This window comes from Heterocephalus glaber, unplaced genomic scaffold (genome assembly GCF_053883595.1).
Source record: "Heterocephalus glaber isolate CG9 unplaced genomic scaffold, H.glaber_assembly_v1.0 deba00001610, whole genome shotgun sequence".
Classification (NCBI taxonomy): Eukaryota; Metazoa; Chordata; class Mammalia; order Rodentia; family Bathyergidae; genus Heterocephalus; species Heterocephalus glaber.
This window is the reverse complement of record NW_028258381.1, coordinates 23,531,895-23,557,871: the sequence shown is the minus strand read 5'-3', so window position 1 is coordinate 23,557,871 and position 25,977 is coordinate 23,531,895. Positions and strand designations below refer to the sequence as shown.

At 50.0% G+C, this 25,977-nt stretch overlaps 1 protein-coding gene across 2 annotated transcripts in view; it reads left to right on the top strand.

Annotated features, from left to right (window-relative positions):
* The first annotated feature begins 14,188 nt into the window (after positions 1-14,188).
* The window catches only part of Col26a1 (collagen type XXVI alpha 1 chain), a 145,320-nt gene continuing 133,531 nt past the window's right edge, over positions 14,189-25,977 (top strand). The window contains exon 1 of one of the 2 annotated variants that reach the window (XM_004840137.3): positions 14,189-14,518. In XM_004840137.3, the coding sequence (XP_004840194.2) occupies positions 14,361-14,518 (158 nt within the window). In that variant the 5' untranslated portion in view covers positions 14,189-14,360. The remainder of the gene's footprint in view (positions 14,519-25,977) is intronic. The other variant, XM_013070526.3, reaches the window with a different exon arrangement.

Sequence of the window (25,977 nt, the reverse complement as noted above, 5' to 3'; positions counted from 1 at the left end):
ACTTTACGCTTTCAAAGGAGGCAGCAGAACCACTGAGCTAAATCCCTGGCTGAAGTGAGTATTTTGAGGGACATTATGGCAATGTGTCTTTTACTGTAGTAAATTTTAAAAATTAAACATTCACCATAGTAGTGATCACACATTTGTGTGTCTCATTTGTTCATTTTCTTTTCTTTTCCCCTCCCAATACATTGGAGTTGTGTCCTAAAATATGGAAACTGTTCTTTACCAAACAAGCTTTGCTGTCTGAGCACGTGCCAGTCTTTCACAGCTAGTCCTTGGTGAAATTGATGCTAGCCGTTTCCTTTTCCTCGTGTGATCCCCAAGTGGACGGAAGACATGCTTAGGCGTGGACAGAGCAGGGCGGTTTTGGCATCCCCTCCAAGAGAAATGTTTTGGGAAATTATTATTTTCCCACACAACACATTGCAGTCACCTGAACAGGCCCATTCATCAGCCTTAATCTTGTCTGAAGCCCCTGGGAATCAACCCAAACACGAGTGTTTCCAGAACCTCTCATCTTCAAAGCACTTTGCCACCATTATCCAATCAATCTTCACGGAAGGATTTGGAAAGGAGATAGTTTTCTTCATACCGTGTATCTGCAAGCCATGACAGCATGAGGCAATGTGACCAGGGCCAGGAAGCAGGCTTCCCGTGGCTTTTCTCCTTTGGCTACCCGGAGAGTCCCATAGCTTGTCATGAACTCTGCCATCTCCGCCTGAATTTCTCAGTGAAATTGGGGCTTAATCAGGTTCTCTAGTCCATGAGGTTTGAAGGAGTCATTGGCAACTTTGTTCTTTCTAAACGCTACCAATGTGACTTTGGGTAAGTCATAAATCTTTTCTGAGCCTCTAAAAAATAGGGATATTAAGCCAGGTGTGGTGGCACACGCTTGTTTCCCAGTGCTCAGGGAGCCTGAGACAGGAGGATCACAAATTTGAGCCTAACCTGGACAATTCACTGACCTAGTGAGGCCCTATCTCAAAATAAAAATAACAGTTAAAAAAAAAGAAGGCTAGGGGGATGTAGTTCAGTGCAAAGACCCTGGGTTCAATGCCCAGTACTGAAAAAAAGGGGAAGAATAGTAATCTGTATGTCATGAGATAATTAGAAAGATAAAATGACATAACATACATAAAGATACTGGGTGCATAGTAGCCAAGCATTAATTAATTAGGCAAAATCACCAACCAACCACACACATACCCGGATAATCAAAATAAACCACAGCAGTAGCAACAAAAACAATGACAAAATGGTGAGCGTGATTGTCCCCACTGTCACTGGGCGGACAACTATGAGGAGCAGTGATGGATATAGGAAGAGATGGGATCTGCAGCCAGACCCAGGTTCAAAGCCTGGCTTTACTGCTTCCCAGATGGGTAACTTTGGATCAGTTATTTTGTTGCTCCTTGCTGTGGGGCTCCTGCCTGTAAGGCAACTGTGATCATAACCCAACTTTGGGGAGCTGAGAGGACAAACCGGCTACCTAGCTGGGATATTCAGTCAGTTTCTGGCACCTAGGGTGGGGTCTACCAGCATGATATTTTTATGACTGTGACAGCTTGGCTTCACTCCAACATAGCATGCTATTACATGGGCCAGCCTTTGTCTAGAGGCACGAAAAATTGCAAAGAAAGGCATTTAAGATCGTTGCAAATTAGAAGCCTGGGAGAGCCAGGAAGTATCTTGATTGCATGGTATAGAATGGTCAGGCAGAAAGCGATAGGCACTGCAAAGAGCTGTGTGCTCATGGGAGGACTTGCAGGTTAGGAGAGGATCCCTTTCAACATTCCTCTCTAGCTTCCACCCGTGCTGCAGCTTCAATGTGCAGGCTGTGAGGACATTAAGCCAAGGATGCCAGAACAGACCATACGTCAGGGTGAGCACACAGGCCCGTGCCCCCAGAGAAACCAGGCACCCAGGTTCAACACTGCACACAGCTGTCGTTGAGCCCACGCTGAGGAAGGACTGAAGAGAGCTTGGCAAATTCTTGTTTGAAAAGAGATCTCTCACCAAAGGCTTTGGGAACGGTGAAAGGGCTTCATCAAATTGTTTCTGACAAAGACCATGAAAACAAGGGAATTTAATTTGAAAATGAGGAGCATGTGAAAACGCAAAGGCTCAGTCCTGGCCAAATGACTGGAGGGGATTCTTATGTTCATATGGGATGTGTTAGGGTCCAGAGCAAGGCTGAGACGGAGGCAAGAGAGCAGGCCGGCGGCTGCGGTGCATGTGGGAACACGAGGCCTCCTGTGGAAGAAAGCTGTCTGTCTGCAGCGACCGCAATGAGATCAGCTGACATTTGTTGTGTCCTTATGCCGTACCACGCTAAGTTTAAGTGCTTTGAACATATCAACTCGTCTTAAATTCTCCACAAACTATGTGGGAGCTACTTTTTCTTTTTTGTACTGGGGATTTAACCCAGAGCTTTTGTGCTGAGCTACGTCCCCAGCTCGTCCTCTCTCTCTCTCTCTTTTCTTTTTGAGACAGTGTCTTGCTAAGTCACTGAGTTGCCTAGGCTATGCTTCAACTTGCCATCTTCCTGCTTCAGCCTCCCAGAGTGCTGGGATTATAGGCAAGCACCACCATGCCTGGGTGGGAAATATTATTATAATCATCTCATTTGACAGAAGGTAGAGCCAAGGCATAGGGTTTCAGCTTCTTGGGGCCACCCAGCATTTGAACTAAGGCTGTGCAGTGCAGAGCCCAACCCCCACTGCTCCCCCTTGGTGTTACACTTTCCTTGTGGTGCCATCTCTATGCTAGTGAGCCCTAACAGGGAAAGCATAGAAAGCTGGTGACCAGACTATTCCAGATTAGAGGGAAGTCACTAAATGTGCTGATGGGGGAAGGAAACACACAGAAAAATGTATTAGTCAGAATTTTGCTACTATAACAAAATACCCCAGGTAGGCTACTTTATAAAGAAAAGAGGTTTCTTTAGCTGACAAGGTTTTGTTGGCTTGCTTTTGTTTAATTTTGCTTTGTTTGCAAGGCTGAGGCTGTGGGTGAGGCCGAGGCCAGTGCCTTCTATGTGCTAGGCAAGTGCTCTACCATGGAGCTCTACCCCCAGGTCTAGCTCACAGTTTTGGAGGCTGGAAGTCCAAGGTCAGGCAGCTGCATCCATTGGGCCTGCCAGGAGGGGGCCCTTGGCTGTGTCACAGAGTGGCAGATTGTGTCATGGGAGTGCATGTGGGAGCAAGCGGTCCCTTTGTACCAGGGATCGAACTCGGGTCCTTGCACTTGCGAGGCAGGCAGCAGAACCACTGAGCTAAATCCCCTGCCCTCTTTGTTTTCATTTTGAGATTCTATCTTACTAAGTTGCTAAAGGTTGGGCTGGAACTTGCCATCCTCCTGCCTTAGCCTCCCAGAGTGCTGAGATTATTGGCATGCACCACCATGTCTATTAGTTTTCTTGGGAAAATTTTTTTCAAAGGATTCTCCTGCTCCCATACAAAAAATGCTTCCAGTTTTAAGTGCCTGGCATGTCACAGGCACTCAATAAATATTTGTCCAATGCATCATCCATCCTGTGGATGTTGGGGGTGGGACATGAGAAGGTGGGCAGGGGAAGGAGCCAAGGGCAGGCTTGATGGTGTCCTCACGGCCTGCTCCATGCCTCCAGGCCTGTGCTTCAGGAAAAGTCCCTGCAGATCCTAGAGGCCCTGCACTGAGCACACCCCTAGGGGATTTCATCCTTTGGTCACCTCCAGCAGGCCTGCAACCTCCAAGGCTTGGTGCATGGCACCTCCAGAAGTGAGGAGCACATCTAGTGATGGAGCTCCTGGGCCCTGCAGGCTCCCATCTGTTAAGTGGAGATAGCGATGCTACCCATCTCACGAGGCTGTCAGCAGGAATAAGGCAGGAAATGACTGGAGGTGCCCAGTAGCAGGCACTGTGTGTCACCCATCCCACGGACTCCATCTCTGAGCAGGGACCCAGGAGCCAGCTCTGGTCCCTCCCTACCTTGTGGTCCTTCTAACCCAGCACTGCCCTGAAGAATTTTAACATCTGCTTTAAATGTGATCTTGAAGTTCTTAACAGCCACACTGAAAGCATTTAAAAGAAGTAAAATTAATTTAAATTGTATTTAGCCCCATATATCAAAACCATGACACTTTCAACATGGAATCAATATAAAAAACATCACTGAGATATTTTACATTAAGAAACAATTTGTTTTGACAAACTCTCCAAAATCTGGCACTAGTGTTATACTTACAACCGAGGACCAGCTACGTGGCGGGAACTCAATGACCATGAGAGGCTGGAGGCCACTGTATCAGACCAGCAGCTCAAGCTGGTCACCAGGTCCCTTGAGTGCTCTCTAACCTGCTCCCTCCCTGCCATCTCCCTGATCTTTCAGATTTGCGCTAAGAACTTCCAGCCAGGATCTGTGCCAGTGCCTCGCAATGGGTTTCCAGCCCTTAGCTGCTCTGCTCCAACTGGCTTTACATTTTGCAGCCAGAGAAAAGTTCTTAAAAGACAGAACTGGTCACTTGTCACCCTTGTTCCAAATCCCCCGGGGCTGCGACTTTGGCCTCCTAAGCCTCTGTTGATGCATCCAGGCCCGGTCAGGGTGGCCTCATTTCTTGCTCTCACCTCATGTCCTCTTCGCTCAGCCACCTCCTGGACCATTCCGCACTTCTGCACACGCCCCTCACCTTCTCTCTGGGGAAAACCTGCTCATTCCGAGGACTGAGCCCATCTGGAGCTCTTCTGGGACCTTAACCCGCACAGGTCTGTCGAGCTGTCCTCCCCTCTCCCAGACCTATGCACATGTCTGACTCTGCAGGTGTCACACGCTTTGCACCTGTGTGTTCATTTCTCTGCACATCCACTCCTTAGCATGGGAACTGTGCCTTTCCTCTCTTGAGTGCTGAGCCAGGACAATCTCATCTTAGTGGAGGAGACTTCTGAACCTGTGAAAATGGTTTGCCCTGGGATTTGTGTGTACAAAAGAACGAAGGGAGAGATGACTCTGGAAAAGTAATTTGGGCCTAGGCTCTGAACAGCTTTGAATGCCAGGCCAAGGAGAGTTCAGATTTTATTCTGTTGGCAATGAGGAGCCATTGCAGGTTTTGAGGGAAGGGAGCTAGGGTAAGAGATGAGGTCAGCAGAGGCTTTGGGCTTTCGGGTTCAAGGTCAGGTCAAATCCTCATTTGCTTCTTCTGAAAAATCCTGGCAAATGACATGTTGTGCTTTCTAGAACCTTCTTTTCTGAAGGCCACTTAGAAAGGTTGGGGAAAGGAAGGAATGGATACCTGTTGAGCTTCCATATGGCCTATATATTCCAAATAGTGTATGTATGAATATACAAGCTGTGAATGAAACAAGGTGAATGTTTAAAGTTTAAAAAATATTACTGTAAAAGACACAGCAACATAAATTCCCCTGTCCAATACTGCCCCTTGTTTCAAACACACTTATCCCATCATTCCTGCCACTTTCTGAAGCAGTTCTGCAAGTACCCTTTCCCAGGTGTCTTTAGTTGTACTGTCATGGCTGCCTCAATGTTCTGAATCCATTCCAAATATTTCCTTTTCACGGTCATTTTGACTTTGGGGAAGAGCAAAAGTTGCAGGGTGGGTTCCAGATCTGGTGAATAAGGTGGATGAGGACCCACTATCATTTTTTGTTTTTTGTTTGCTTTTTACAAGCCTACCTTTCTGTTGGATGACACTGAGGAGCAGCACTCACTGTATTTTGGATCACACCTCACAAAGACACTCATGAAAGGGGACTTCCAGAACTGCTTCAGAAAGTGCTAAGACTGATGGGATGAATGTATTTGAAGTGAGGAGGGATTTATGACCATGTGTCTTTTATTGTAATAAGTTATTTTTATTTAAGCACACAATGTATTTTTTGATCAGCTCTTATCCCAGGGCCCCCAAGGCAGATATGTTCTTTCCACGTTAGAGAGGAGACTGAAGTTTAGAGAGGTTAAGGAGGTTGCTCGGCAGTAAGAACCTGGACTGGAGTCGTGTGGGGCTTCCTGGATGGTGGTCAGGGAGCAGTGGGGAGCCAGGAGAGCATTGGGCAGGCCAGGGTTGGAGCTGCCTGGAGCTGCACACCTGTCCTAGGTAGGAAGGAGCCTCTGGGTAGCATCAGGAAGTGCACACTGTGCCTTATACAGGGCTGCCTCCTTCCTGATGTCACTCTGGGTGGCTCTGTGAGGCCGCAGGTAAGACGCCACGGAAAGCAACTCAGTGCTATCAGACTGCTGCGTGGGGCTGGGGACAAGATGACCCTTACTTGGTCCGTCTACTCCCCATAAGATTTTGATTAACTTGACAGGGTCTTCTGGTCACAACCAAAGCCTTAGCTTTAATAATGGCTTAATTTAAAAATCCCTGGAATAATTTTTGGCTCCCTTTAGCATGAAAAGATTTTCCCCTCAAAGCCTTTAATTCTGTAGTCATCTATTTTTCCAATTGAAGGTAATTCCTTGGAACTTGGTTGGTCTTTTTTTTTTTCTTTCTTTCTTTTTTTTTGTACTGGGGATTGACCCCAAAGCCTTCACACTGAGCTACAACCTCTGCCCTTTTTAGTTTTTATTTTGGGACAGGGTCTCACTGAGTTGCTAAATTGTCCAGGCTGGGGTTGAACTTTGCCGTCCTCCTGCCTCAGCCTTGCCTGTGCCACAAGGCCGGGTCACTTGCTTCGTGCTAATAACTGACTTTGTAGTCAGCATTCTACTCTGCTTTATCCCTCTCTTTCTTCCTGGCTTCTCCACCATGGGCTGATCTAGAATGCTGTTCAACTTCACTCAGACACCTCATAATAGTAAATGGCAGTGAGGTTTTAGGAAGGGGACAGCATCTCCATTCTCTTTCTCCTGGGTCTTAGTAGCAGGGCAAAGTTACCTTGGGAAATGTGGCTGGATTCCTGTCTGGCATCCAGCAATGCCTGTGAGGAGCAGCACTGGGGCAGGGTGCTGTAGATCATGCACATCAAAGACCTCCGGTGCTGAGTACCTATGGGAGGGGAGGGTGCGGAGGGTAGCCTTTTATTTTTTTTAGCATTGGGGATCACATGCAGGGCCTCTGCACTGTGGCAATGCTCCCTGATCACAGAGGTCCAGTGCTTCCTCTCTGTCCTTGATATCAGATTTGCTTCCTGATGTGTAATCCCCGCTGCTCCACTTTGCAACTTCTGCCTGATCTGGAGAAGACCCAGGCTCCCTTTTGCCACCACTGCCTAAGCCTGGTCTCCAAAGCCACACAGGTGACTCCTCCTCATGGGTTTTCTTGTGAGCCCTGGCTAAGAATCGAGGCTGGGAGTAAGGACTGGATCCTGGAGTTGGGAGGTAGAAGAGAGAAAGGTGTCAGGGACAGACCGCTCCGTATCGCAACTTGGCGCTCATCTGGCAGCTGCTTGGGAGGGGGCTCTCTCTGGCCCTTGTGGAAGTCTGGGCCTGCCCACAAGTGTGTGTGCATGGTGTGTCACAGGTGTGCAGGCTGGGCCCCTGAGCACAGCTCACAATCCCTCCCTTGTGTCCTGGTTCCGCTGGTCCTCTAGGGTGGTTCCTCCTTACCTTGCAGCCTTATCTGGCATCTCCTCCTTCAGGTCCTCTTCAACACCACTGTGGGTCACCATCCCTCTCATTCCCCTGAATTGCCAACTTGACTCAGATGACATCAGTGGCAGTGTCTCTATCTGCACCCTGCCGAAGGATCCTGATAGTCTTGAAGCCATGTCTTACCTGACTGGGTGCCACCAAGGCCTTGCCTGTGCAGTTTAGTCTGCCACCGAGTAGGGAAGGGTCGGTGAGGATAGAGGAGATTTGCTTATTCAGTGGAAAGAGATGTCACCAGGTCCTGCAACAGTGCAGATGGACAGGCATTGTCTTAATCAGTTTTCAGTTGCTGTAACAAAATATCAGCGATGGCATAACTTATATAGAACAGAAGTTTAAAGTCAAATGTGCCAGCTCAGTGTCTCTTCTGCTTCCTGTAAAGTCACTAGTGCCATCATGGGACACCCACCCTCTTGACCTCCTTGAATCCTAGGTACCCGCTGTAGCCCCACCTCTGAATACCATTAACATGGATTTAGGGGTTATGTTTCCAACATGTGAACTTTAGGCAGATATATTCAAACCATAGCAAACATCAGCAGAAGCCCCTTTACACAAAAGCCACTAAAACCATGCCTATGTCCTTAGTGAATTAGGGAATATTAGGCAATGCCACAATAACAACTTCACCCTGACATCTCAGTGGCCAGACAGACTCAGGAAACAGGGCCAGGGCCAGTTAGGGGGTGGGAGGGCAGGGGAAGGGCTTCTGACAAAGTCACTCAGAGATTCAGGCTGGCAAAGGCCCAGCCCAGGGAATATGTGCTGTGACAGGGACAGGAGGACTTGGAGGACCCATACCTCATACCTCTCTTAGGTCCCAAAGTGGCACAGGTCTCTTCTACTTCTTGCCCTTTGGTCAGATCTGGTCTCATGGCCCTGTCTAGCTGCAAGAGAGGCTGTCAAGCATGAGGACAAGTGAGATAAACACTGGTGAGCACCAGGAACATCTACCACATGTATTAATGACACACAGGGGAAAGTCTATGGTTGATTAGACCTCTTTATTGCTTAATGGTCTAGAATCACAATTTTAAAACCATACATCCTCTTAAATTTCAACATTCCTGCCAGATGTCACCCCGCTCTCTACTTGGATACCTCTAATGATGGAGGACTCACCCCCTCCAATGCAGCTGCATCCAACTGTGACAATCCTATTACAAAAATTTTCCTTATACTCAGCAGGCTCCAAGTTCTTCCTTGGAACTCTAAAATGACTTTAATACATTTCTTGCATGGCTTTGAAGAGCTGAACTACTTCTCCCTGGTCTTTTTTACTCTAAGTCTGACACCCCTGTGTGACTCAGCCTCTCCCTCTCCCCTGCCCCTGGGCTTCTCTTCTGTGCCCCACACTGGTTTCTTTCTCTATCATCTTTCATGTTGGGAACCCCAAAGGCTGAACACAGAACTGGGCATGGAGAGGATGTGCAGGTAGGGGAAGCCCTAGACAGGTGCCCATCACAGATCCTCCTTAGCTCAGGACACTATTTGGGGGACATCTTGATGTGGACTCATCACATCTGTATCCCCTTGTCTTTATGATTGTGCCCAGGGATAGCTTATAAGATTGTTTCTAGGGCTTCTGTTCCTATAATCAAAATACCTGACATAAACAGCTTAAAGGAAAAGTTTAATTTGGCTCATGGTTTCAGAGGCTTCAGTCCATGGTTGGCTGGCTCCAAGGTAGAAACACCATGGTGAAGGGCATGGCAGAGGGAAGCTGCTCACCTCCTGGCAGCTGGGACACAGACAGGCTTGGAAATAGTCAGAGAGGAAGGAACCAAGGACCAGATATAGTCCCCAAGGTCATATTCTTGTGACCTACTTCCTCCAACTAGGCCCCCCCCCCTACAGTTTCCATCACTTTCTAATAATGCCATCGAATTATAATGCCATCAGTGGAGTAATCCACTTGATGAGGTTAAACCCCTCATTATCCAATCACTTTCCTGAAAGCTCCATCTCTCAACACATGGGACTTTTAGGGGATATTTTAGATTTAAGCCATAACAAGGTTAATGCTCCCTTGGGCCTTCTCTCTCCCCCTTCCTTCCTTCCTTCCTTCCTTCCTTCCTTCCTTCCTTCCTTCCTTCCTCCCTCCCTCCCTCTCTCCCCCTCTCTCTCTCTCTTCTGGAGATTAAACCCAGGGGTCCTCCACCACTGACCTACATCCCCAGCCTCCCCTTTTAAAAATTTTTGTTTTTTGAGACAGGACCTTGCTAAGTTGCTCAGGCTATACTCAAGCTTGTGATCCGCCTGCCTCAGCTTCCAGAGTGCTGGGATCACAGACCTGCACCGCCACAGCAAGCTTCTCCTATTTTATATCTTCAGTCCCTTTCATTCCCCATGATATGACCTTGTTAAACTCCCTGGGAAGCTCCTGTTTAGCCGTGGCCACATTAGCAAGTGGTTAGACTTATCACCACATTTGAGTCAGGCTTTCGGCATGGACTTCATTTTTTTTTTTTTTTTGGCTGTTTCCATATTTTTAAAGCATTTTTTCCCACTTTTACTTTCAACACTTCTTGTTTCTCCCCTTTCAGACTGCTGCTTGAGATTGCAGACTACTGCGGTAGCCATCTAATTTTCTGTCTTCTGATTGTCCAGCTCATTGTCAGTGTGTGGGGACGGAGCCCAGCTTACACTGTAAAGGTGCCAAGCAAATTATGTGTTCACATTTACCGGAACTGGGTGAAATTTGGGATGTCTTGATAGAGAAGAAATTTCAGGGTAGGGATCTTACATTGTGTCCATATTCTTTTTGCATTTTGCGCTGGCCAAGGACAGAACATTTGGGGTAAAAGCACAAAATCCTTTTGGTGGGTCCCGGCTGCTCTCTCGAGTTCACCCAGACCCTCTGCTGTTATTCCAGGACCCAGAGCAGTGGAGTACACAGGCTGAGGGAGAAATAGGTGTTGAGACTGCTCTGCTCCTACCCCACCACTGCCTTCCTGCATTCTGGACTCTGTAGACCCCATGTCCTGTCGGGACAGGGCGGATGGGCTCAGGGAGATTCCTGGTTTAGATTAGGAGGATTTATCATGCCAGAGGTCAGTGTTTCCCTTGGCCTGGGCTCCCAGAGTCCTTCCTCCCCTGCTCAGCAGCTCTTTGCTAACTTAGCAGAAGTGCAGCTCTGCTTTCGGTCTTGAAGGGGGAGCCGAGGGGACGTCTTAGTCTTATCCCTAGGACCTGGAAACATCATGGCCGGGAGCCCGGAGCCTGCACGGAGAAATTCGACTCCTGTTTTTGTCCTGTTTCTAAGGCTCACCGAAAGGGAAGGACAAGGGGTCGGGGACAAGTTGCCTCCTCTCTGTCTCACCTATGAAAGGGATGTGATGGGAATTGCTGCCCTGCATACATCAGTGTCACGAGAGGTTGAGGACATAAGGACTGAGAGAGCACTTTGTCCACAGTGACCCTTAGTTGTCCAGCTTCTGTCTTAGCAAGGTTTGGGGGTTATGTGATTGCCAAAGGTCTCTGAGGAAGCAAGCAAAGGGCAGGCAATGAAACCTGAGGCCCCACTCCCCCCCCACCCCCACTTTTTTTAGTAACAGGGATTAAACTCAGGGCCTTTGCGTTGATCTACATCTTCAGCCTTTTATTTTTATTTTTTATTTTGAGGCAGGGTCTCACTAAGTCACTAAGTTGCTCAGGCTGACCTCAAATTTGAGATCTTCCTGCTTCAGCCTCCCAGGTCACTGGGATCACAGGCGTGTACTCTCACTCCAGACTTCTGATACTACACGTTTTGGGCTCTTGTTCGTGAACAGTGGCTTCCACCTCTCTTGGAATGCAGTGTACATCCCAGGCATGCCAGGGGCACCGCTCTGTAACAGACAAGTGTGGAGGTGGAGAGCTGTCCAACCAGCCGGGGAGGCACTTCGGGGTGGAAGTGACAGCTACGAATGTTCAGGACCTTGCAGAAGCCTCAGTGGAGGCTTTTATTTCAGGGCTGCTCACACTTTCCCACTTTCGTCGCCCACCACACGCATACTTTAAAAAGAATGCAAATTGGCCTTTCTACTCCATGCGATTCCTATTATTGTTTTAAAATAAAGTTTTATTTTAAGTTGTTGGACATGGAGTAAAGTGTACCAAGTTTTGTCAATTGCAAAAGCCCTGAGCACTCCTGGATCTGAGCATTTTAGCTGTCCCACCTTGGGGACTTGAGATGTGTGTTGTTTTTTAATTTCCTTTCTCACCAAAACCCCAGAATAATAATAATTATTAATGTCTATGGAGTATTACAGTGTCTCAAGCACACTGTGAATATATGACTAGCTCATTCAGTCCTTTTAGCAAATCCATAAGTTAGGCACTGTTATTCTTCTGATTTTAGAGACAAGGAGGCTCAGAGAAGTTAGGTAACTCATCCGGTGTCACATAGCTGGTGTTGGCAGAGTTGGATTCTACCAGCTGGTTTTACCCCCAGGAAGGTAGAGTGAGATGCCACAGAATCCTTCTCCATCCCTCTTGCTTAAAAGAGAGTGACAGCTTCCAACAGTTGTGTGTGTCCGTATCTTCCTGGAGAAGGAGGACGAAGGGAAGGGGGAGTCATAGAAGCTAGAGCTGTGAAGGTCTTTAGAGACAGACAGCTCGCCCTCTTCACTCCCCAGATGCGGCTGTGGGGAGGACCAGAGAGGGACGGCTTTACTCCAGATCGCAGAGCAAGTCAGCAGGGTGGCCAGGAACGGCCCTGGGCTCTGAGTATGGATGGAGCAGATGACATCATATTTCTTTTACTGATTTCCTGCATCTTTGTCCATTCGTCATCTAAACGGAGCTTCCTCTCCTTTGTAGCACAGCTGCGCAGCCTGGCGGCTGTCTTTTGAAGGCCTTCCCAGAGAATAGCATAAGCACCTGGAGAGTGGAGATCACGTTGTTTTTGTCTCCAATTGCTGTCACAGTGCCGGTCTCACAGAAGTGGTCTAGTAAATATCTGTGGTCCAGAATGAACCTACTGTCCCAGAAATGAAGAAGAGAACCAAACCTGGTCATTGACCTAGTCCTGGAGTTTCTGGGATGTATTCATTCTTCTCCTAAATGTTTTGGCCCTAAAATAATCCTGTGCTACAGGGAGCACTGAAAAAAAGATGAGTTTAAGATAAAAAAGAAATTCCTGTCCCCTTACTGTACTGCCGCCAGCTTACAGCAACATGGGATTTCTCTGGCTTCTTACATCTCATTATGCAAATCAAGGAGCAGAAGGTGGAAGGCAGATTCTCAGAGGGAAATGACCTCAGCATTTATTAGGTGTTAGCCAAGTGCCCAAGGAGTTCAATTCAGATCCCTCTTTGGGGAGGCCCTGAAAATCCCTGATAACCTAAATTCTCTAAATCTTTTAGGCCTTGAGGGAGAGATGGAGGGTGAGAAGAAGGAAGCGATCTGATGTCCAAGTTACACATTTCCCATCAGGACGCTGTCCTGGACAGAGACCTGGACCTGGGACTTGTTGGCATTCCATTAGAGAAGCTGAGTCAGGCTGGGGATGAAGCCCAGTGGTGTAGCACCCGCCCAGTAGGTTTGAGGTCCTGGGTTCGAGCCCTAGTACTACAAAAGAAAAAAAAAGCTGAACTGGGATTTAAGAGAACCAAATGACAAATGTGTAATTTAGGGGAGAGGGTAAGAGAGGTTGGATAGGATACCTTGGGATATGCATGCTAGAGGGTGCACATGGACTGTGTGTATATGGGGACACGTGGAGATACGTGACAAAGATATGGGGACAAGATGGAGAATCATGAGAGCTGAGCTGTCCCAGGGCATTTTTAACAGCATCTTCCAGTCTTTCCCTAACAACAATCCCACAATCCACTAACAGATCCTGCTGATTGGTCCATCATGCTGGTCTCTATAGGGTGGCTTCTTTCAGTCCTGGGGGCTTCCCACCCAGAGCAGGGCAGACCAGCCTCCAGGGAAAGTCAGAAAAAGGCTCCCAACTGGGCACGGAGCATAGGCTGGGTTCCTGGTCCCATCTGTCCTACTGCCGGGTCCAAGCATGGTGGGAAAAGACCAATCTGGGACCCGGCTGGCCCTAGGCTCCATGCGGGGTCTGGAGCTCAGTTTTCCCAGCTGTAAAGGTGAAATTGTATTCCATCTTCCTAGAGCCCCTTTCTGGATCAGGTGTCCCACCAGTTGGGGATTCTGACTTTGAATAGTCAGCAGGCAAGGTGTAGGTTGGGGGTCAAAGGGAAAGAGAAGATTCCGGGAAAATCCTAGCCAGCTGCTCACAGATATGTAGTCGTTTGGCCCGGAGAACTTTGTCTAAGAAGCGAAAGGCGTGTATCTTTTTAGTTTAACATTTCTGAGCCTCAGTTTCCACCTATGAGAAATGGGAGTGGTACTATCCCACAGGAGGACAAACCAACCACGTTAGTTGTCCAGGTGAAATGGCCAGGGACGGAAAATGTGCTCCACGAGGCATTTGCGGACCGAAGAGGGTTTGGTTGAGAAGATTTCAATTGTGTATGGGGTCCCTGGGTGCAAGGTCTGGAGCTGGGGTGGTCGCCTCCTCCGCCCCGGGCAGCCGAGGGTTAAAAAGAAAGCCCCACGCCCCCTCCGGCGGCTCAGAGCTCACCTCGCTGAATTTGAAAAGGCGGCCCCCGAGAGGCGTGGGCGCCCCGGGCCGCTTCCAGCTCCGACCCGGGCTCTGCGCGCTCGCTGCCCGGCTCGCTCCCTCCCTGCTGGCCGGGGCCGCGGGTTCGGTCCCGCCTCCCGTGCGCTCCAGATCGTCCTCGCGCCCGCTCAGGACGCCGGGTCCTCGCGCAAGATGAGGCTGGCTCTGCTCCTGCCTTGGGCGTGCTGCTGCCTCTGCGGGTCGGCGCTGGCCACCGGCTTTCTCTACCCCTTCCCGGCCGCGGCCCTCCCGCAGCACGGCTACCCCGAGCCCGGCGCCGGCTCCCCGGGCAGCGGCTACGCGAGCCGCCGGTGAGTGGCGGGGGACTCGGAGGCGCGGGGATCGGGGGCTGGGGCCGCGCGGTGCGTCCTCCCTCTAGGCTGCGGGCTCGGGTGGAGGTGGCTCCGACCAGCAGCTGGGGAGCGCGAGGGGGCGCACGGAGGGGTGCGCAGAGGGGGCGCGCGCGGCTCACTGGGCTCCGTGCTCAGCTCCCCAGGTCCCACGGCTCACTTGGTCCCTCCGCGCTCACCTGCAAGCCCGCGGCCTTGTGTCGCTGAGCAGTTCCCGGGTGGCCAAGATCCAGATCTCGTATCCAGATCCCCTATTGCTCCAGCCAGCGACCCTGGGGGACCATTCGGTCAGCGACCCTTTGGGGCCCAGGGCGCGGAGGAGCCTGGACTGCGACTCCCTGGCCACGCGGGATGTGGGACCATCTGTGATCCTCTGGCTTTGCTGTGGGTTCGGGGATCCGCCGGCCGTCTCCTCCAAAGCCGGCAGGTGGCGCCTTGGCCGCCCTGGGACGATCAGGGCCGCGTTTGAGTTCCCACTGGGGTAGCGGGGGTGGGGTGGGGGGTGGGGGTGGAGACGGTGCTAGAACTTCGCTTTTATTCATTTAATGATAACTACAACCCGCACGCCTGTACTCTAGCACTCTGGAACACCCAACTTGCACTGGTACATCTCCTCTTTTGATCCTCAAACCACCCTGGAGTCAAGATTTTAAAATACCGTCTTTCTTTTAACTGGGGAAACTGAGGGACCGAGAAAGTTCCCGAAGTACAGAGGCAGCTCAAGGCTAATCCCTATTTTCTTCCCCAAATCTGGTGCGTTCTGCCGCCTTACTCTGCTATGGAAGCCAAGAGTCAGGACCCATTTCTCTTTACCTCTTTGGTATTTTACCAAGCCCGAGGCCCACCACGATGGAGTCTGGCAAGGCATTATATCCATTATATCGAGGGGACAGGAGTGTTTTGTGCTGGGAGCGCCAGACACTTCATGGCTGCAGAAGGTGGGGTCTTGGAAAAGCGTCATAGCGCCTTGGAAAAGTTTGCCTGCAATTCGATTTCCCTCCTTTTGTTTGGAAATACTTCCGGGAGACTTTGATTATAGAGTATTCAGCAGGCACCCACAAAAGTGTGGCTCTGCACACTTCATCTGAGAGCAGCCTTAAGCTTTCCAAAGTGTAGAATAGTACGGGTAGTATGATCCCTGTTATGGAAACTAAGCAAAGTGGATCTGCATCTAAGTAGATTAATGCTCAGAAGAAAGATTTTAGGGCCCCATTTTCAGAGTTCACTATGGGGAGGTCTCAGGAGTAGGGTTACCCTACCCCCCATCTGTGGGTTTGCATCCAAGGATTCCACCAACTTCAGATTGAAAATATTTGAAAAAAATTTGCATCTGTACTGAACATGTACAAACTTCGCGTCACTGTTCCCTAAGCATTACAGTTCCATAGACTTTACAATGCATTGGTATCCTAAATCATCTAGAGGTGATTGAAGTCTATGGGAGGGTGGTCTAGGTTCTCTGCAAAGCCTCTGCCATTTCATACCAGGGGCTTGAGCAGCAGGGTTGGTGGGAAGACTCTGAGGTCAGTCCCCTGTGGCTGCCGAGGGACGGTTGTAGCAGCTTTCTGTTCTGAGTCTTGTCCGCGTGTTTGACAAGAGCATACATTACTTTTGTAATTAATAAGCGTGAGAAGGGGGGAAAAGGCAGGCTAAGAGGAGCCAGAGGCGAAGGGGGTGAATAAGTGGGAACCTTGCTCTGTGCTCAGTGGGCTGCAAACACAAAATTTAGAAGGGATTATTTTAGAACTGGGCATGGTGGTACCCACCTGTTATCCCAGCGCGCTGGGAGGCTGAGGCAGGAGAATCACAAGTTTGAGCCCAGCCTGGGCAATTTAACAACTTAGCAAGACCCTGTCTCAAAATAAAAAAAGGGTTAGGGATGTAGCCCAGTGTAAAGGCCCAGGGTTCAATCCCCAGTACAAGAAAGGAGGAGGGGACAAAAAGCCCCTGACTGTTTAAAAGGCCATTTCCTGTAGAATCTTAAAACCTGCAATAGGGCCACTGGTGACTTTCGCCAGACAGAGTTGTTTAGATGCAAAACAGAAGCTGAGGGGAAACCAACATTAACTGGCTGGGAAGGCTGCCGTAAGGACTGAGCCCCCACCCTAACTGTCCTATTCTTCCCACCAGGACCAGTCCATTTGTGAGACACTCTCAAGTATGCAAATCCCTCTCTCCTGCAGATGTGTATGAGGGGCCTTGTGAATTATTTCCTCCCTCACCCTCAGCTCCAATCCAAAAGGGCCTGAGAACCAGAGAAAGGGTCCTGTACTCCATCCCTGTGAGCAGAGGCAGAAGTTTTAATGTGGAAAAATGATGGTTTTATATTAATTCTTGAAGTAGGCATGTTTCTGTAAGGGAAAGCAGAATTGCAGTGGAACATGGGGTCCAGACAGTGGGCAGTGGGCTCATGGGGCAGGGCACAAAGGAGAAAAATCACCTCTTCTCTGAGAAGTGATGCTTAATTCCATAAACCAGTCACTCCGGTCGAGGGTCATGTGCCCGGGGGTAAATATCCACAGGTATCACCAAGGTAACAAATTGTTCATTTTCCAACCTAGATGTCTTCGTCTGTTTTCTGTTGCTATAACAAAATACCCAGGGCTGGGTACTTTATAAAGAAGCAAGGTTTATTTTGGCTTATGTATTTGGAGGTGGGAAGTGAGCTTGGACAGAGAAGCCAAAATGCAAGGGGTAACCTTGCTTTATTACAACCCGTCTCTGAGTAACTAAGCACATCCCTCCAGACCTAACCTTGAAGGACAGGCATTGACCCCTTCGTGAGTGTGGTGGCCCTATGACCTGAACACCTTTTAAAGCTCCCACTGCCTTTCAACACCAGTACCTTGGAGGCTGGGTCTCTGACATATGACAAAACAAATTCACACCAGAGCACTGGACAAATGTACCTTCACGATGACCTGGGAAGCAGGCTCAAGTGAGGGACCCTGCGATGCCTTGGGGTTCTGCTCTGGAAAAGGGCAACAGATAGGGAGGTAGTCCAGCCACCCCTAGCCTGGCTTATCTCTACACCCTGAGGGCGCCATCCACAGATTTATAGACCCCTTAACCTGCATACCCAGCTCAGTGTACACCCACCACAAAATGCCACCCTTGGCTAGGAGTGGACACCCTGTCCTTGGAGGATGGCCTGTGACAAGTGCCCCCAGAAATGGACTCTGAGTCAGGGAACATGAGCCCAAGTGCGAGGTCTAGAAGGAGGCAGGGGTTTGGGTGGGAATATTGCCTTGGCCTCATGGATTTTGACACCAAAGGCCGACCACAGTTACAGGAGGGCAGGGCAGGTCCTCCACAGTGCCCAGTCCAGGTCAAGGACCCAGTGCCAGCTTCCACGGGCCTCCACGATGGGGTAGAGGGAGCCTTACTGGCTGTAGCCCAAGTTTATCATGCAGACCTGCACAGGTACTTTAACCTCTTGGAGCCTTTTTGGGTCTGGTAATTCTATACTGTGGAGACCAGGATGCCGGGAATGAGAAATGAGGAGCGGAAAGAGATGCACAGATGCTGGATCTGCAAAATATAGATCTGACTTCATTCCTTTCTGTGTGCCTGCCACCAGCTGGAGAGTCTGAGGTGCTTAGCCAAGTGCCTGGCCCTTCTCCAGCTGGGACCATCCCCTCTGACCCCCTTTACTCCCGCTGCCTCTTACCTCCAGCGAAGCTCACCCTCTTCTCCTGTGGGACATCCCGGTGCACACAGTGCCCTCCCCGCAGCTCACACCTTCAAGGACTCCATGACAGGGGATTGGGAGAGACGGGTCACAGGGTGGCTTTTCAGAAATGATGATCCAGGAGTGGGCAGGGAGGCCCTCAGGGCTACTCCTGGGATGTGTTTCTGCCAGTGCAGAAGCACAGCTACATCCTGGCCTGGCGCAGAATTTGGATCCTTTGCAGGACATTTTAAGCAGCGGTGGAATTCAGAACCACAACTGTATTTTGCTTTCCATTTGGAAATTCTGGCGAGTTAGTTCTCGAAGAGGTCTGATCCTTGTTAGGATGATGACTCCACTGGGTCCCAACTCTGCCTCCTGGCTCCCCCTTCACTCTTCCCTCCTCCCCCTTTCTGTCTGCCTCTCTGTCTCCCCCTTTCCTTCCTGTCTCCCAGGGAGGACTGGCTTTGGGGTCATCTGACCAGGGCCCCTCACTTGGACCTTGATGCTTTCAGTTTCTCAACATGCTTGTTTTTAACTTTGAGATGTGAGATTTAATGGGACAACGGAGCCTCCGTCCTCGTGGTGTTCTGTGTCCTGCAACCTCCTGGTCTCCCCAGGATGGGTTCCAAGCCTTTCCCCACGCTGTGTCACCCAGGTCCACTTTGCCTCTCCCTCTTCACCTCCATAGCCACCTCCTGCTTTGCCTGGGGCCTGGGCCAGGGCTCTGGGAGAGTAGAGGTGGCACATGAGTACCCCATGGCATTGTGGCTGGTCCCTGTCCCAGGATGGCAGTGGCAGAGCATGTTCAGAGGGCACCTCGGCCCCGGGAAGAAGCCCCTTGCCCTCTGCATTGAGTGTACCCAGAGCAGGTGCAATGCCCTTGGGGCTACACTTGATCTTAACCAAAAGGCCAAGAAGCGATGCCCTTGGGGCTGTCTGTCCATCACAGGAAGGCAGCCCTCAGGGAGAGGGGGACCGGCTTGACCTCCCTCCTGTGGTCCAGGCACTGAGCACCAGGGACCCCAGCAGGCTGCACATGCGTGGGAGTGCACACCTGGAGTGAGGAAGCTTTGCATTTTCCTCAGAAAAGCTTTGTATTTTCCTCAGAAAAACTTTGTATTTTCAGAGCGAAGATGCCTCATGTTTTCCTTTTGCATGGGCTCCACATTTATTTAGCCAGGTCTTTGCTTTCAGCTCAAGGGGGATCCAGACCTATCCATGACCTTTGTTTTGGTACTGGAGATTGAACCCAGAGGATTTACACTTAGCTACATCCTCAGCCATCTATCTATCTATCTATCTATCTATCTATCTATCTATCTATCTATATCTATATCTATCTATCTAGCTACATTTTGAGACAAGATCTCACTAAATCACTAAGTTGCCCAAGCTGGGCTCCAACTTGCAATCCTCCTGCCTCAGCCTCCCCGAGTGCTAGGGTTACAGGTGTGTGCCATCATGAAATCTGTGAATAAATCTGTATTTTAGTGACTTCCCTAGTGGTGTGTTTTGTTTTGTTTTGTTTGTGTGTGCAACCAAATTTGAGAAACACTGTGTCAAGAACAGGCCTTCTTTGGATTTCTTTCTTTCTTTTTTTTTTTTGGTACCAGGGATCGAACTGGGGTCCTTGCGCTTGCAAGGCAGACAGTGGAACCACTGAGCTAAATCCCCAGTAAGTTAGATTTCTTTCATCATGGCTCAAAATTAAGAAATAGTTTTTATGTAGTGGCTAAGCACATACACACACACATGCACACGCACACGCACACAATCCTGGAAGAAGTTTGGTGAAATAGTACTGTGACCACTCATGATGCTCCTTTCTGTTGTATTCCATCCAGTTTGTGAAAAGTGCATGCCAGGCCTCAGAAGGTGGGCTCCAGAACCCCTGGCCTGGCAGGGCTGGGTCCATGCTGGGCAGTGTGAGATGCTCATCCTGCCCACTGGTCTTCTTCATGTGCTTACACCACCGTCTTCTGCTGCAATCACAAGCTCCCTTCCTCTAGGAAGGCCTCCTGGACTCTCCTTCCGGCCCTGCTCATCTCACCTGAGGCTCTCACCACACCCTGTGTGCCCGTGCTGGCTGTGGTTTGGGGTCTGAGATCTCAAGTCTCAAGGCTCCTCACCTCTCCTACTATGTCCACCCCACCCCCACCCCAGTGGCCCTGACCAACCCGCTTGGGACATGAGTGCAGGAGCTGGGCCTGAGCCCTGTCCACACCTAACCTGTCCCTTGGGACTGTGAGGCCAGCGGGCACCTAGTCACCCGCATTCACTGGGCCCAGGCCAGATGCTGGGGACTTCAACTTGAGGTTCAGGCCTCTGTCCAGTGGCCACTCTGGGCATGGAATGGTCACACCATGGGTCCCTCGCCGTCTGACTGCATCACACGCCTTTGCAGGGTTAGGCCCCTATCCCTTCGATCCCTGGTACCTTAGTTCCTATTGAACTTAGTTGGTTCAAGTTACTATTATCCTGGCACAGTGATGCATACCTGTGTAATCCTAGTTCTCTGGGAGGCTAAGGTAGGAGGGTTCCAAGTTTGATCTCAAACTGGGCAACTTACTGACTTAGCAAGACCCTATCAAAATAAAATATAAAAGAAGGGCTAGGATGTAGCTCAGTGCAAAGGCCTTGGATTCAATCCCTAGTACTGGAAAAAAAAAGTTACTATTGCTCACTGGCTGTATCCAGGTGCTCCTGCTTGGTGTTAGGGGCAGTGAGATGACCCAGCATCTGTCCTTGATGACCTGGACTGGCTGGGGAGGCCAGACCCAGGAGCAAGCATGGAGTTTGTAGTGTTGCACAAATTGTGCAAAATGGAGTGGGTAGGGAGGGTATATGTGCAATGATTTTTCTAGGAGAACCTCTGCACCCTAGTTTTCTCATCTATAAAATGAGGATAATCATAGTTACTTCCTGAGGGTGTCCTGGGGCTTGAATGAGTTCACAATAGGAAGAAATTCTGAGGGAAACACAGGGACACTTTATTGTGGCTGTGACCATGCCATGTGGTGATATGTTGGGGATCCCACAAATGTAAGAGGAACAGGACTTAGTTCATCTTGTGCTGCTGCCACTGGGACGTAGAAAGAACAGCATTCATTTCTTACAGCTCTGAAGGCTGGAAGTCTGAGATCAAGGACCCACTCCCAAGGTGACAGTGTTAATTCATTCACAAGGCAGAGTCCTCACAACCATAGCTCTGCAGAATCAGTTTTCAAGGCTGCCCCTGAGGGGTCAGAGTTTGAGGGGGCCTTGGAGGATGAGCAAGAGTGTTCCGGGCAGTGATGGGGAAGGCATTTGGGGCAGACAGGCTGCAGGGTGAGGACTCGGCAGCTGTCAGATGGGGTCTGGCTTGTGCGGTGAGCAGGGCTGTGTCCCGACGGCTGGGCGGTGGGTGGATGAGGAGGGCAGCAGGCTGGGCCCCTGCAGCCTGAATGTGAGCCTTCTTCTCTACCCGCAGAAGGAGCTCAGGTTTTATAGTGTGAGCCAGAAGAGACAGGGACAGGTCTCAGACCCTGGCTCTGGCTGTCCCCAGTGCTTGGGGTGGCTGTGGTGCTTGTAGACGCTGAGGAGCAGCTGTTTTGCACCTCAGAACATTCCAAAGACTTTGCAGAGTTTTTTCAGCTTTGCAAAAAGCAGCAAAGACAGGGTTCGCACACCTTGTGTTTTTTCGGGGGGAGGGATACTGAGGATTGAATCCAAGGCCTTTGCACTGAGTTACATACATCCCTATCCCTTCTTCAATTTTTTATTTTGAGACAGGGTCTTACTAAGTCATTAAGTTTCCCAGGCTGGGCTCCAACTTTTCCATCCTCCTGCCTCAGCCTCCCAGAGTGCTGCGATTGATTACCTGTGTGTGCCACCGCAGCTGGCTATGCTTGCATTTTTGTGAGCTGTTTTTTATTTTTTCCTCCATGGAGTTTTCAGGCCGAAATTTTAGCATCTGGCCCTGGACTTGCACATTTTAGGTATTCAGTGGGCATTTGTTGAGCACATGAATGAACAAAGGGCTAAATGAACACTCGAGTAGATGAATGTCTGGACCTCTCTTTTCTGGGAAATGAAATGAGGCGGTGGCCTGTGGTCCATTGCAGGTCCAAGGTGCTCCAAGGTCCTGGGGCCAGGTTCCTGCCTGTCCTTTGTTCCCACCAGCCCAGCTCTGGAAGCTACTTTCACAGTGGCCATGCAAGTCATAGCTCAGGGGTCCCATTTTTCCCTTTGAAGTGGCACTGCGTGGAGAAGAAGGCTTTTCCTGAGTCACACAGAATGGCTCCCGCGGAGGTATTGGGCGAGACGCTATCCAAAAGCCCTGGGTGCTGTGGAGCCCCTGTCTTCATCATGCTGTCTTGCCCTGCTGCTGTCTGTTATTTTGTGACCCATTCCCGGAGAAATAGTCGCTGTGGCAACAAGCCCTACCCCTGGCTTCTCCTGGCTCCGATGGGTCCCACACTTCATTGGCTGTCAAGCTCCCCGCAGGGCAGAGACCACGGCAACAGTAATGACCTGTTGGAGGATTTTCGGGAATGTCAGCGCAAATGGAAATGTACACATGACACGCTGTTCTCCTCCCGGAGTTGTCAGGGTGCCTGCCCTTTGGTCTGATCTTCATTTGCTTGAATCAGAAACCAGGGCCCAGATGTTTCTCTTTGATGGCCTACAAGCCAGCACTTTGGGCTGGGGTGGACTCTGCCCAGGTTAATTCTGTCCTTCTTAAGGACAGAGTGGGAATCCAGCCTTCTGTGCCTCCTTGTCGGTCCTATCCCCAGCTGCCTCCAGAGGGACCTGCGTGCAGGGCAGAGCTGACCGTGTCACTTATGACACCACGGCCCCCCACCAGCTCTCTGATGCTCTAACAATGTTTTCTGAAGTGCATCCTCTGGGTGTCAATGGATTCTTCAAGGAAAATGTGGGAAGTAGCGGCTCACAAAGCTGCAGTTTCCTTCCTATGGAGGGAGGTTCTGGAGCTGGTTGTCTGGGTCTGGATCCCAGCTCTGTGCCTGATCTCCCTGTGCCTCAGTCTCCTCATCCATAAAATGGGGATATCACGTGTCCACCCCTTGGGGCCATTCTGAGATTTACATGAGTTAATAAAGTGCTTAGAACATGATCTAATTGACATTCTTTGCGATTGGATGAGATGGCAAACGTTCTCCAAGCCTGAGTTGCATGCTGCCCAGCTTGTATAACTTGGGCAGATGGGGGTTGGCACAGACATATGACACCACAGAATCCTTCTCTGGGCAGCATTTTGGAGGATGGGGTCCAGCCCAATGCTTGGGGATCTCCTGGCTCAGCTGACAGGGAATATGGAGCAAGGAGTGGGGGCCATCCACGTCCCCAGATGAACCTTGGCCTTGGAGGAGGGCCCTGGCTCTGTGGCTCCCTCTTCCCCACTTCCACCTCACTCAACAAGACAGGGTGCGGGACCCCCAACCTCGCATTCGCGCTGTGTGTGCATAAATTCTTTGTGTTCTGGTTTGTAGCCCAAACATTTGGTGTCTTTGTTTGGAAGAATCTGATCTCTCACTTGCTTCCCAGTTCTGGAGGGGCAGGGACCTCCCCCAGATTCCAGCACCCAGTAGGCCCCCTGGGAGGCTCTTCCCTCCTTGGAGCTTTAGGAATGATTCAGCTTTTCCCTCCATGAGGAGCTCCCTGGAATCCTGCCCCCCAGGCCCCTGCAGGCGCCTGGGCAAGCCCAAGGCCCCCTCTCCCGGGTGTTCCAGCCCTCCAGAGAGGCAGCAGTTCCCTTCTGCCTTGGCCCTGCTGTCCAGGCCAGTTGCCTTGGCTTCTGACATTTTTGTCATTCCAGCCCCCTGGCAGGGTTTATCTGGGAATCCACACCACTCACTTCCTGCCTCCTTGTGATTGACTTGGCTGCACGGCTGATCCCTGGGCTCTGGAGGTCTCTCCCTGCTTCGGTGCCCAGTTCTGGGGTGATGTGATCCTAGCTGCTATAGGATTTGGCAGCCTCTTCCCTTCTTGTTCTTCGCCTGCTGATGACAATTTGCTCAAACCCTGGAGCAATTTGTGCAGGAACTCAACAGGTGCACCTCCTGGGGAGGCAGCTGAGCAGGTGACAGAGGCTCCGCAGGAGAGACACAGAGGGAGCTCCCTCCTGACCCTGCCTGGCTGCTCTTGGCTTCTCAGCACTCTGCTCTCCACTGGCTGCCTTTTAGCCTCAAGCTCTTTCCTGCCTCAGGGCCTTTGTACATGTTCTTTTCTCTGCCTCAGTTGGTCTTTGCTTACTTTGGGGCTGGTTAATCCTGCTTACACCCCAGAGATCAGTTTAAGGCCACATCTATAGGGAATCTTTTCTGGTCCCTTGAAGTGAATATGGCCCCTTTGTTAATGGACTCAGAGCAGCTCTCTTACTGAGAGCTCAGGACTCATCAGTAAACCTCATAATGAGTGGGTGGATAACTAGTGAGTGGTTGTCTACCTGGCACTGTGAGTTATTCGCAGGCAGGGATCTAGGCTGTCCTTGAGGGTGCTGTGTCTCTGAATTCTTGCCTGGATCAGAGAACACTCAGGAAGGAAGGGATTAGCCACTTTGGAAGCTATACTGGTTTCCTGCTCTAATAGATGACCACCAATTTAGTGGCTTGAAACAACACACATTTGTTCTCCCACAGTTCTTGGGGTCAGAAATGCAAAATGGATCTCACTGGTCTAACATTGAGGCTAACATCAGTCTCAGGGGCTGGCCCTTCTGGAGGCTCCAGGGAGAAGCCAGTTCCTTCCTTTTCCAGCTTCTCGAGGCTGCCTGTGTCTTTGGTGGTAGCTTCTTCCATCTTCAAAGGTCATCTCTCCAATCTGTCTTTCTACATCTCTCTGACTCTGACCCTCCCACCTTCCTCTTATAAGGGCCTTTGAAATTAGGCTGGGCTCCTGTGGATAATCCAAACTAAGTTCTCCATCTCAATGCCTTTAATTTAACCACACCTGCAAATTTCCTTTCACAATGGGAGATAAATCGCCACAGGTCCCAGGGACAAGGATGAGGACATCCTTGGGGGAGCCATTATTTAGTCTAATATACAAATATACATGAAAAGGGAAAGGTGTACAAGATATTGGGGCCACTGATCCTAGATTCCAAGTAGCGTGAAGACTGAGAATGCTTAGTGGATCAAAATGAGAGCATGGCCTTTCCACCAGAATTTTTACATAGGCTGTGAGGGAGGGATTTAACTAGGTCCACATGGGCTGTGAAGGAGGGATTTAACTGAATGTTTCTATAAATCTCTCATGCTTTTATTGACTAATCCATCCTTCCAGTTTGAAATGGCACTTCTATCATACGCTAAATTTCCCTGTATGCATGAGCCTTTTTCTGAACTCTTACTTTCTACTGAACTGTTTATGTGATACAAAACCATGCCTACTTCTCCTCCTCTCCCTCCCCCTCCCCCTATTCCCTTCCTCCTCCTCCTCCTCCTCTTTCTGTTCTTCTCCTCCTCCTCCTCCTCCTCCTTCTTCTCCTTCATCTTCTTCTGTTCTGGGGATTGAATCAGGGGCTTGCATATAACAGGCAAGTACTCTATCACTGAGCTATACCCTTAGTTCAGTCCACACTATTTTAATTACTATATATTTATCATGTGTTATGTTAACTGAGACAGCAATTCTGCATTTACTGTTCCTCTTTATAAAAAATATTCTTAGCTATTCTTGTATAATTTCCTACTAGGTGAATTTTGGAATCATCTTTTCTTGTTCTATGAAAATGTTTTGGGGA